Genomic DNA, 12,802 nt, shown 5'->3' with positions numbered 1-12,802 from the left:
GATTCTGAAAATTAAAATGCTCCACACTTGGGCAGAAGTTCTTGATGATAAGATATATGTCCTTGGTCACATAGATAAGGTGCTGCAAGGATGGATTTATTGTGCCTTTGCCAGGAAAAGGTAAAATATGCTTATACATAGTAAGGATGGGACATGAAAGAAAACATTGGTTGTACCGATGTTTCAAACATTGGTTCTAGAAACAATGTTTACTTAAAAAAAATAAAAATAGAAACATCAGTTAACTGGCTACTTAAACATATAATACAATAATAAAGTTCTGAAATCATCCTTATGTTTATCTAAATGTAGGCTTACAGTGTGTGGGATATATAGATAGATATAGAGAGATAACTATGTAGATATATAATACTCCAATGGTGCAGGTCATAAAGATGTACGCATTTTTAGCAGTAGAACATGTTTTTGGGATAAAGCAGACTTGTTATTAAAGAAAAGAACACAAAACATTAAATAGTAAAACGTTAAGCAGATGAACCTGGGTCAGGAGTCTGACAGACACTCTCTCTCTCCTCTCCTTCTCATTCTAAGGGGTATATTTACTAAACTGCGAGTTTGAAAAAGTGGAGATGTTGCCTTTAGCAACCAATCAGATTCTAGTTATCATTTATTACATTCTACAAAATGACAGCTGGAATCTGATTGGTTGCTATAGGCAACATCTCCACTTTTTCAAATCCACAGTTTAGTAAATATACCCCTAAGTCTCATACAGTCTCTTCTCTTTCCTCCAGACCTCACTCTCTCAGCCTGAGCCTCCTCTTTAATTTAATTTGTTTCTCTCTTCATCCACACACTGTCTCCACTCTCCAGTCCTCCTCCCTTCTCTCTCCCTGTCTCAGGACACACTCAGTCTGCTCCTCGTCGATGATGTCACTCCAGACTCACTGACACCGCTGGGTCTGTCTTATGCAGCAAACACAGTGAGTCACTCACTGCTCAATTACCAATAGCTGCCAACCAGTTTGCCTCCCTGTTCAATGTGCTGCTGGTGATTGGCTGATCCGAGTGTCTTTCACTCTCAGCCACCATCCCAGCAGCAGCAGCCAGTTCAGTGTGTCTTTTGTCAGACTAGAGTCAAACTCTTTATTTGTGATGAAGACAGTCAGCAGGCATTCCAAAGCACCACAGTGTAATTAAAAAGACAAATTAAAAAAAAAACACCATTGGTAAGCATCAGAACGGAGGGTTCTGATGAAGCATCAAATGATTCCCATTCATAATACATAGCAAAAGATGTTGCATTGAAAGTCGTGATTATTGGCACCTCTAAGGTGAGGTAACATCAGTCCACATTACACAGATAAAAGGGATCCAGATAGTCACAATTTCCTCTCCTCAAAGCTTGCATTTCATATGGAACACCTCTTTCTGCCCACCACAGCAAGGTCTGCCAGTCTTACTAAGTGTGTATTGCAGAGTTAATGCCATTGTGTCCTGCTAATCAGCTCATGGCTCTGTAACGCAGTCATATGACATCAGAATGCAGGAAGGAACAGCTTTTAGCCCTGTAGAGTGACATTATTGTGTTTTCATGAATGAGCCCCAGTGGTTACTTGCAAAATGTATACAGTACAAATATGGAAATGTTCAGTGATATTTGCTGCAAGGAGTGAACTGATTTAATGTTTCTTTCCTATGGTTGGTAACCTGTAAAATGTCATAATAGAGACTGTCTGTATGTAAAGATGTTGTATATATTACAACCCAATGCCTTTAGGCCCCATGGACATCTGAACATACTTCAGAACTAACACAGTGGCCATGCGCTGGTAGAATTGAATTTAAGAATTATGGCCTGAGGTACAGAGAAGACTTAGAATTGGTTTTAAAGAAAGTCACTGCGTGTATCCAACCTGGAGAAAAGGTTAGTGTTATAGTGTGGTAGTCTATTTAGCTGGATGGGTACCTGAAGTTACATTCATTTTCTTTTCCTCTGGGATTTATGGTCATTTGTTTAAGATAGTTTAAAGTTAAATGTTGTCTGTCGTGTGTTAAGATAGTTTTGGTATCCACCAACATTTGTTGTCATTTCCTTTCTGAAAATTCTAGCCCACAAAATGGAATCCTAAGTACCCATTGCTAACATCTAAATGGCTAAAAAGTGTAAAATAAAATGTTATGTAAGGTCATGGAACTTAAAATGTTAGAAACTGTTTATTATTTTTATTATTACAGCAAATGGTGTTGTTCAATCTTGTAGCCTTTATCTGTTCATACAAAAATCCTACAGCCCTCAACCACTTATAAATCGGAACATTTTATATTCTATTGCACAATAGAGACTTTTATTTTACATCTTTTGAACAAAAAAATGCACAAGCAAGTCCTGCTCCACCAAGGTGTGGTGTTAGCACTTCCTTCCAGTATTTCAGGCTCTCTCAACCCAGGGTATATGGAGATAAAGATGAAACACAGGTCAGATAGGTGTAATGGTGTGAAGACACAGTTGTTGGAAATAATAGCTATCTGGTTGACTTCTGATTGTGAATACATTATTCGGAATTTATGTACAGAGGATATACACAGTGCCTGAATAAATCCCCTTTTTTTTCTTCACACAATGTACAGTTCTTGGGTAATTTGGAAAAAACTTGTCACAGAACAGTCTTATGTAATCACGGTCACATTCAGGGTTTTCAGCAGATAGTCCTTTCGCTTGGTTCAAGGGCTGACATTCACATGTTGCATAGCAAGAATGCGCAGTTTTCCCTTTTATCTCCCTACTCTACGTTTTAAGAATAACTGATTGTTTCACCTAACCTCTCCACTAGGGCTCGTGTACTGATGTCTCTTTGCTGGATCAGGGAATCCTATGAAAAATGGCACCTGGGTTCTTACTTATAGCTCTAAAAACATGCACCCATGCTTTCAGTGTCCATCTCTCCCATAAATGAGTTCAGCTGCACGCTGAGCTACCTTTCTCTCATAGTCGACACATGCTTTATCATAACACTGGACTCACCCTCAGCCTCTCTATCTCGAACTACAGAATGTCATGTTCCTATCTTTCTATCACAAAGTACTCACATCGGGAACTCTCTGAACATTCAACATTGAAGGTTTTACCCTGACATGGGACCAAATCTCACTTGTTTTTCTCGTCATTTAGTGGGGAACTTGGCCTGGCAGGGCTAGCTTGTGCATTTTTTAACAAAATGAGGTTTGTGTATGTTTTTGCCATTGATGAATAGGAGCAATAAATTGTTAATTGTATCTTTTTCAGCTACACCCTAGCGCGCATCCCATTTTAGAATAAATGATTGCTATAGGATTAAGTAACAATATCTCTTGTCCATCCTTGTGTGGGGCACTGGAAACACTAGTGTATTGAGGCTGCACTGGAGCTTGGCCACTTTTAATTCCTCTATACCCCCACAGCCTCCTGGGATCGTCGGCTTTCTGAAAGTGCCCGCCAGAGCTGGGCATTCTCTTTCACGGCTGCCATTGGCAGCTAGGTTTTTAAACTTGTATTATCTTGTTTTATTATATTTCAGTTCACAGGGTCCCCGGTGCCAGCGCCTCCTCCTTGGAGGGCTCCCCTCACTGTGGCAAAGGCCTCATAAAAGAGAGAGAGACAGCTGCAGCTCCTTCTCCCCTGCTACGCTCCCCATCTGCAGGGACATATTGTATGAGTGGTGGGTGTTTCATCTGGGGTTTTCAGTGTCTGCTCTGGATGTTGTGACTGTTTTGAAATTTCACTTCCACATTGGGATCGTGCACTTCAGCTATCCTCTCTATCATATCTGGTAAGGGGAGTACATCCATGGCAAAGCGTGGAGGAAGGACATCAGCAAGGGTTTTTGGCTGCGCAAGGTGCCATACCAAATTGCCTTGTGCACAGTATGTGAGGCAGAATACCAGTGGCCACACGCCTGCAGGGTCTCTTGCAGAGGGGGCAGAGTCAGCCTGGACTAGATCCTTGATAGAGTCTATTGCAGAGGTTATGCAGCTTGTTGCACCTCCCAGGGGGCCAAGCAGGTATTGCCCCCTCTTCCGCCCAACCCACGGGAGTCTTGGGGAATAACACTCTTTTTACGCTGTCTACCAGGGGCCTTTGTCCTCTGCAGCACCTGACAGGCCAGCTTGTGTTCCATGTTCAATGTTAAGGTTCTGTTATATTGTTGTTTTGTATTGTTAGACTCTCCTTTGTTTTCTCCTACTTCTGTCATTGGCGGTCTGTTAAAAATGAACTGAAACTCCTGGCAGGTTATGATGGTAGAGGGGGAGGGGCTTGACCTTTTGGAGCCAACTTGAAAGTGTCAAAACTTCAGTGCAGCATCAGTTCCACAAGTGTTTCCAGTAACCCCCCCAATGGGCTCAGGGAAAAGGATTTAACAACATAAATATAAAAATCCTCTTTTTCTAAATAGATGTATTGAGGTGTTCTTGGTTCCCATTGCACACCACCCTTCCCCTGAGGTGGTTTGGGGGCTTTCTCGCATATCTTTATGAAGGAGGAAGTTATTCATTATCTTTATTTATCTTTCCTTCTATTCATTGCTCTGGCTGACATCTGTCACAAGTAAACTATACAGCAATATAATAATGAATACCTATTTAAAATAATAGTCTTGTATGTGCAGGTGGGCATAGTAGGAAGAACAGGAGCAGGGAAGTCGTCTCTTACCTTGGGTTTATTCCGGATTCTGGAGCCTGCAACTGGTACAATTCATATAGATGAAACTGACATCTCAAAAATAGGTCTCCATGAATTGAGATCTAAAATAACAATCATCCCTCAGGTAAAGTTGATCTGATTTTGCACTAAAATGTCATTAGCTTGAAACTGGTGAGTAACATGTAATTGCCTGGACCTAACTGTGACTTTATTATTAAATGTAGGATCCGGTTCTATTTTATGGGTCATTGAGAATGAATCTGGATCCATTTGATAATTATTCTGATGATGACATTTGGACAGCTTTGGAATTGGCTCACTTGAAAACTTTTACTTCGGGTTTACCTGATGGGCTTAATCACATTTGTTCTGAAGGAGGAGAAAATCTGAGGTATAACTGATTATGTTAGAAGGTAATAAAAGGATTTGAAGTCTTGGGGCCTCGTGTAGAGTTGGACGGAAGTCCAACTCATGAGTGCAAAAAGCACTTTGAGCCAAGGATTCGTGTCAGTTTGCATTCCGACTGAGACGGATCTCCCTCTTGCACCTCTCTGCGCTTAGAGAGGTAGAACGGGTAAGTGGGTGAGCCTAGCAATGTAAAGGGGTGTTCACGCTGTTTACATGCTATGCTGTGTAGAAAGCAGCCGCAGATAGGTCTCTAGGAGATGTATCTTTTGTGGGTGCTTTCTCCTGATGCAACAGACCCAAACGGCTTAACCAACCCTAGTGCTATTTGGGGGGAGGAACACACCATTTTTTGTTTGTTTTTGCAATAATTTATTAATTTAACAGCCTTGCAGGGCCACTGTGACTAATACACTTAAGTGTATCTTGCACTCCGGCCATTAAGGCAGATAAAGAGGTATGTTTATGCAATTTACTTAGTATTTTGAGTCTATAGATCGATTTGGAATCTAATTTGTGGGATGCAATTTACATTTACAATTTAAGTGTAAACTGCATCCAACTCTAAATCAGCCCTTTATTTTCTTTTAATACACATCATTCAATTAATAATGACTGTTAGCGAATTATGGTTATTCATCTTACTGGTAGTAAAACCAGCATTTAAATCCATCAACTTTTCTTCAGCACTAAAGGATGTTCCTAGAGTGTCAGACAGCTCTACTGACTGCTTGAAATGGTCATGTAAGTGAATGAGTTAGATTTAGGAAAGAAAAGGCCTTGTGGAATGCCATATTATTGTCAGGCTGGTTGGATCCTGCTTTAATGTGTTGAAGAACAGCATTAATATGTGTTTTATTTTCTCCATAAGGCAGCAGAAGCCTCACCAACCATAATTTTCAAATCATTAAAAGTATCCTTCATTTAGCAATATATTTAGTCTGCTGTTCTGCATTTTAATGAGCTTTTGGAAACCAGAATTTGCTTTTCTAGTTTCTTCGATCAATTTGATTATTTCCTGAGTTTATTTTACTGCAGACACCGTACTTAGATGCAAAATAAATATCTAAAAGTTCATATTAAATACCAGAACTTGGCCCGGCAGGGCTAGCTTGTGCACTTACTATCTACCCATTGTCCTTCTCAGACAGGCTCAGAGTTGATAGTGGCATAAAAATATGTACAAACAACACACAGATAGAAATTTGTAAAAAAAAATAATAGGAAGGGCCCTCTGTGCTAAGTTTAAAACCTTATGTATTGAAATATGGTAGTAGCACTTGGTGATAGTATATTCTAATGCTAAAATGTCACTCTGTTGTGATTTAGTGTGGGTCAACGTCAGTTGGTGTGCCTGGCGAGAGCTCTTCTTCGTAAGACCAAAGTCCTTGTGCTAGATGAGGCCACAGCAGCTGTGGACTTGGAGACTGATGACCTCATTCAATCGACCATTAGAACAGAATTTAAAGAGTGTACAGTTATAACTATTGCTCACCGACTCAATACAATCATGGATTACACAAGGCAAGGAATTATTTTTCTTAAACATATAATATATGTTAAGGTGTTTTGTAGAGATATTTACTGTGAATTCCTATCATGTTGCATTAGAGGGACTGCAGGCTTGACTTCATTGTGTTTTATTTTGGCGTAGGATCCTAATATCAATTAACAAACATTATTAACTGGGAAGGTTTTTTTTTTGGCTTCACCTGACAGCAGGTTTTAAAAAGGAGAAAGCAAATCATTCTCCCATTATTTACATTTAGAAAATATTTGATATATAATAATTTCTCACCAAATTTGCCAACCATGGAGGAATATCAGGTTGGATGTAGGCTCCATTGGTATGTTTTTTGGGGAGTGCAAACAGGCCAAACCCACAATGTCATCCAGTCATTCGGCCCATTGAATATATGGCCGATTGTGTGCAATATGGTTAGGTATGTGTGGCCAAATTGCTCAGAGGTCAAGCTATTAGCGATTGGGTTGAATACTTCCATCTTAACCCAGATGGTTTTAAAAGCTTAGGGGCGTATTCAATTGTCAGCGTTAACGCTGCAAAACGAGCGCTCGAAAAATATTACCGTTTATACGGTAATATTGCGCGCGAAAACCGTTAATAGGGTAGTTTACTCGCGGAATTTCAGCTCGCCGCTCAGGGAGCGGCGAGCTGAAATTCCGCGAGTAATTACCGTATTAACGGTTAGATTTTTCGAGCGCTCGTTTTTTTGCGTTAACAATTAAATACGCCCCTTAGAATCCATTGGCCAAATACGATACATCAAATAAATTAGTCTCTCACGTTTTGGTGAACAGGGCACAACCTTATGTAGTTATACAGTAAATGTGTATAGATACATTGGTGGGAGCTTTATAACGATGGCTATGGTGAGAAGAAAAACAGAAGATTAATGTTACTTATAGTTGTTGTTTTTCATATAATCTCAAGAAATACAAATCTTACACAAGTTTGTTGGAGGGACAACAAATTGAAAACACTGTTTATTTCAGTGCTTTGTTTCCACAGATTAGCCATTTTTGACAAAGGTGAAATTGTGGAATTCGACGCTCCATCCAGACTACTTGAAAATAAAGGACTATTTTACTCTATGGCCAAAGATGCAAATATCATTTAACTCCATCGATTTCTGACTTGCAGACTCAGGAAGTTTGTACAAAGCTACACTAGCACCTCTTAGGACAATAAATGGACAGCTTTAATTTAATACATTATTTTTATTTAAGCTGGTCAAATCCTGACATTATTTTTTTTTTGTTTCAGTATGAATTATTTAAGTTTTGTACATCAATGTACAACTGAGTCACATGTGTTACAATCTAATCACTTTAAACCAAATCGACAAAATATCAACAATTGCTTTTCACACATTTGATTTTGACAGAATGTACGTTTTGCAGTTCATGAGCGGAGTAGAACATTTTGACGGAAAGTATTAAAATTTTTGATAAATTTGGCCATCTACATTTGATATTGGATAACTTGTCGCTACATTTCGATAATATAATTGGAATGAAATGTGTGATTGTAACATGTGTGACCATCCTTGGTAAAAGAGATTGTGTATTTGTGTAGTAGACACCTCGTGGTGTGAATGTTACATACGTCTCCATTATAACATGATTATTTATACTCTAAAGGTGTAAGCACTCTATGCAGAATTTCACACATGGGCCAATGTGGGAAACTCAGGATTATTGCAGATTATATACATTCAAACTTTTCTATACCATGTATTTATAATATACAAAGTCACTTTTATAACTGCTGATCATAACGTGTGTACTCTTGTTACAAGTGCTGCTACCACGGTTACCTCCACTCCTTCTGAAAGAGCAGATTTAGTTGTGCTGGTCTGGTCAAAGTGCATTGCTCTTGTCAGTAACCAATGTGTAGTGCAGCAGATTCTGGGAGATTCAAAAGAATAATGAACAGGGGTGAGAAAAGAATAAAAATGTATATATATTTTGAGTTGATACTCTTATAGGTAAGAGTCCTGGCATTTTTCTCTGCATGAGTTGTAGAATACTGTGTAATTACTATACAACTGGTTTTTGTAATATGATGGCTTACTTCTTACTGAGTAACTGAAAACCTTGACGAATCCCCAGCACTTAATAGTTTAAACTGTGAAAGAGTTTGTCTACTTTTGGACCCCCCGTTTATTTACATGGTGCCTCCCCCATATATGGTGCCTCGGTGAGAGTTTTCACCCATCAGGACCTTCACCAATGCCTAATTACAGTCACCAATAACAGGACAAGAAGGGAACTATTAGCAGCCGCGTAATATATACTCTTCTCTTTGTCCTATAACTGTGTCAGACCTTCAGAACATTGCACATATTTGGGATTCCTATGCTTATGAAAAATAGATGAGATAATTACAAAAACATAGCTAATTGCAAAGACATAACTTTACCTTTTTGTTCCTATCCAGTTCCAATAGAATTAAATGATCGCTCTTCCAATGAGCTACCAGTGCACTACATGTGTTCCCCCAAAAAGTGTGCATGATAATATGCTTAATTTGACTAACAAATGTATATAATATTGATATAAACAATATATAGAATCCCTATGTGCTTTCCTCTACTCTTAACATTTAGTGCCGATTAGTGAATTGTAAATGTAAAAAAATATTTGGGACACTATATAAAAAAGTATGTCCAGTTTCCATGTGTGCAGCTTAACTAGTAGCAATAGTCCTAATTGCTGAACCCATAAGACTAGAGCTACATAATCTTATAGGAACAGAGCACGTTTTCAGCAGAATACCAGTCTCCTTTCTGTAGTTCCCATAAAGACACCTACCAGGGAATGGTAAACTCAGGAAGTGCTGCAGCTGAGAGAGAGCTGCCTGAACTGAATCCATTTATCATTCGCTGCTGGGCGATCTAAGGGAGGTTCAGAATAACATGCTCTCAAGATGGGAAAGTGTGATGTTCTAATTTGAATGTGTGATGCCAGCCTAAAGAAACCTATTGTTGGGTTTATTTAGTAACATAGTGCTATAGTTTACAACTCTGCTGGTAATCCATAGAAACCAATCAGACACTTGTTTTAATTTTGTTATCTGGATTTAGAAACATAATGGCATTTGATTGGTTGCTATTGGTAACAGCATATATGTATACATTGCACCATGTTAATAAATATGGAAATTTGTATAGAACACTTGTTATACACATTTTACAACACTAATTATATCCCTCCTAATTGTTAGTGGCATATCTTACTAACTAATCTATAATTCAAATATAAAGTAATATCCACTATCTTATTTCTCTGTATCACGGCACCTTTTTAGATTTAATGTAATGTCTTTATGTACTGACAATTCTTTCTACCTATTGTATTTTACAGAGCTGTACATAAAATAGAAATAGTGTGGTTAGAACATACCATTAGTTAGAACATAGCATTACTCACAGGTAGACAGGACTTATTTTAGCAGAGGGGATCTGTCCAAACCTGTCATCCACTTGTTGATCACATATTCCCATTTCAGCAAATCCAGAAAATAAAATTATTAAAAGTTCTGAAACTTACATGTTACATCATAATTATATCTGTATGTCCAAGAAAGAAATATGTTACAATTTAAATTAAATACTGTTCTACTACTATCCATTTTTTGTTTTGTAATTGCAACAGCAGCATTTCTGTAGATGATTTTCAATAGTTGACTTGTCAGTAAAGTAGATCAGTTGATTACATATGACTCTGAAAGATAAATTGGCCGACTAATGCACTCCAATGACACCTTCCTACCTTTTGATGTCAGACATCAGTCCACTTGTTTATATGTATATTTAAAAACAATACCTCATGAATACTTGTTTATGAATGTTGTCAATAAAAAAATATTTCAATTCATAGTCATTCTTTTGGCGTCTGTACAACATTATTCTGGGCAGCACGGTGGCGTAGTGGTTAGCACATCTGCCTTACAGCACTGGGGTCATGAGTTCAATTCCCAACCATGGCCGTATCTGTGAGGAGTTTGTATGTTCTCCCCGTGTTTGCGTGGGTTTCCTCCGGGTGCTCCGGTTTCCTCCCACACTCCAAAAAACATACTGGTAAGTTAATTGGCTGCTAACAAATTGACCCTAGTCTGTGTCTGTGTCTGTGTCTGTGTCTGTGTGTGTGTGTGTGTGTGTGTGTGTGTGTGTGTGTGTGTTTGTTAGGGAATTTAGACTGTAAAGACTGCCCAATGGGGCAGGGACTGATGTGAGTGAGTTCTCTGTACAGCGTTGCGGAATTAGTGGCGCTATATAAATAAATGATGATGATGATTAATCTAATTTTGTTTTAACATAAAAACTATAACAATCATGACCTTTTTTCCCCTATATACAAATAGATGACATTTACTGTAAGTGAAAACTAATAGAGCATTTATATTACACACAGATTAAAGCACAAGATCGCTTTTCTTTTCTGTTTTTTATATGGACACTTCACGTGATGTGGAAAGTGGAGGAGGTGCTTTGATCATCATAAATCCTCTGAGTCGGTTGTATGCAGGGAGGCCAACTATGGGATCATTTTGAGGCGCATGTTGTAGATACATCTTGTAAGTAGATACCCTTAGGGGGGATATTCCGATGACAACACGGTTTTGGATGGTGGAACCCTAGATGAAAATACACATCTTCCCATAGAATCTCCACTGATTTGGTCTTGTACTGTATTACACTATGTGTGGTTATGTTTTTTTTTTATAGAAACTACTCCACATTAGAACATCTTGAAAGTATTGTGGAATACTATTTGCTGCAAAGAAGACTTATTATCTCAGTAGTTCACAGTAGGGGATGCAGTTTTCCTTTATAATACATGTAATACATGAGTGGTAGGTTGTATTACCAAATGAAAACATTTAATGAGAGGAAGGAAAGCTTACAAAGCATGGAGATACTGAAAAATGTTAAAAAAAATAATAAAAAAATCTGGAATCCTACAAAAGACTGGACCATCGCCAAAATGCCCAGCGAATAGATATCTCACAAATGGTGGGGCTCCGGCCACTGGCCGCCAACCTATTGTCATAGATTAGGAATGTTGGGTCTGACTAATATTAAAGTTAATTTTCATTTACGAATATTCCCTCTAATCTTTGCAATGCATGAGTGGATTTTTTTCCTGTGTTCACATTTTTTTTTTTAGCAGTGAACACGGATGAAGTACGGGTCATGTGGAGCACAATGTTTTAAGTGGGCATAGCTTTATTTGGGAAGTGCCTCTCTTTTAAGTATCCTTTCAAATGATACATACTTCTACTGGACAGCATAAAATAGCACATCATAGACAACAATAATTGCATTCTCCTAACTGGCAAATGATTGCTGCTCTTTTATCCGGCAAATGACATCTATTCTTTTTTTTTTTTTCTTCAAAATATATTTTTATTGGATTTTTGAAAAACATACAGGACATATCTGACATACAATGTAAATAAGATTACTCTGCGCCATCATATATTTGAAAAGCATAGCGACACCTGGCCAGTATGGAAGCATGAATACATAACAGCACCCAAGTGTGTCTGAGTCTTATAGCTTAATAACATACAACATATAGACAGAAGGGGGATGGGTAAGGTAGAGACATGAGGAAAGGGTGACAGGGATACGTTATACTTCATTGAAAGCATAACTAAAACAAAGCCAGTAAACACAAAATATAATGCCAGAACATATTACACATTTTTGTACAAAGAAATAACTCGCAATCACATTTAAATTGACGTTTTAATGACCTTGTTTAAATGACTTTACAATGCAATTAGTACAGAGGACACTGGAGATGTAAGAAATGAGTTGTGGCTGATGGTGGATGTGGGAGGAGTAGTTAGTAGTATTAGGGAAAGTAGGAGTATGGAGAATAGGAATAGCCTTTTTTAAAGAGTTGGTTTTCATTAAACACTTACACATGTGAAGGATTGTACAGAGTGTGAGAGAAGAGGTTGGTAACTCCATAGTCGTGGAAATCCATAGTAGTAATTTTGTAGCAATAAGTACAATGGTGTATTATAATAGAGAAGGTCACCAAGAGCCCTCAACTGCTATATCCAAGTTTCCATAAAGAAAACTTCAGCTACAAATACTTATCATCAGGGTGGCTGCTTAACTTTTTCAGCTTGATTGCCTATGAGAAAATTGATGTCCCAACTCTCCCAACATGAAGACCTTGCATGTACTACAGTGTATAGTATGATCAAAGACTGAC

The 12,802-nt window shown here is 38.2% G+C and overlaps 1 protein-coding gene across 1 annotated transcript in view; it reads left to right on the top strand.

Annotated features, from left to right (window-relative positions):
* LOC142097694 (multidrug resistance-associated protein 1-like) overlaps nucleotides 1–10,449 on the top strand; it is an 85,111-nt gene extending 74,662 nt beyond the window's left edge. The window contains exons 28-32 of the mRNA XM_075179754.1: nucleotides 1,742–1,888; nucleotides 4,608–4,766; nucleotides 4,867–5,033; nucleotides 6,377–6,571; nucleotides 7,578–10,449. Of these exons, the coding sequence (XP_075035855.1) occupies nucleotides 1,742–1,888; nucleotides 4,608–4,766; nucleotides 4,867–5,033; nucleotides 6,377–6,571; nucleotides 7,578–7,686 (777 nt within the window). The 3' untranslated portion in view covers nucleotides 7,687–10,449. The remainder of the gene's footprint in view (nucleotides 1–1,741; nucleotides 1,889–4,607; nucleotides 4,767–4,866; nucleotides 5,034–6,376; nucleotides 6,572–7,577) is intronic.
* Nucleotides 10,450–12,802: the final 2,353 nt, after the last annotated feature.

This window comes from Mixophyes fleayi, chromosome 7, assembly GCF_038048845.1.
Source record: "Mixophyes fleayi isolate aMixFle1 chromosome 7, aMixFle1.hap1, whole genome shotgun sequence".
Classification (NCBI taxonomy): Eukaryota; Metazoa; Chordata; class Amphibia; order Anura; family Limnodynastidae; genus Mixophyes; species Mixophyes fleayi.
Note: the sequence above shows the minus strand (reverse complement) of the source record. Positions and strands in the feature narration are given on the sequence as shown.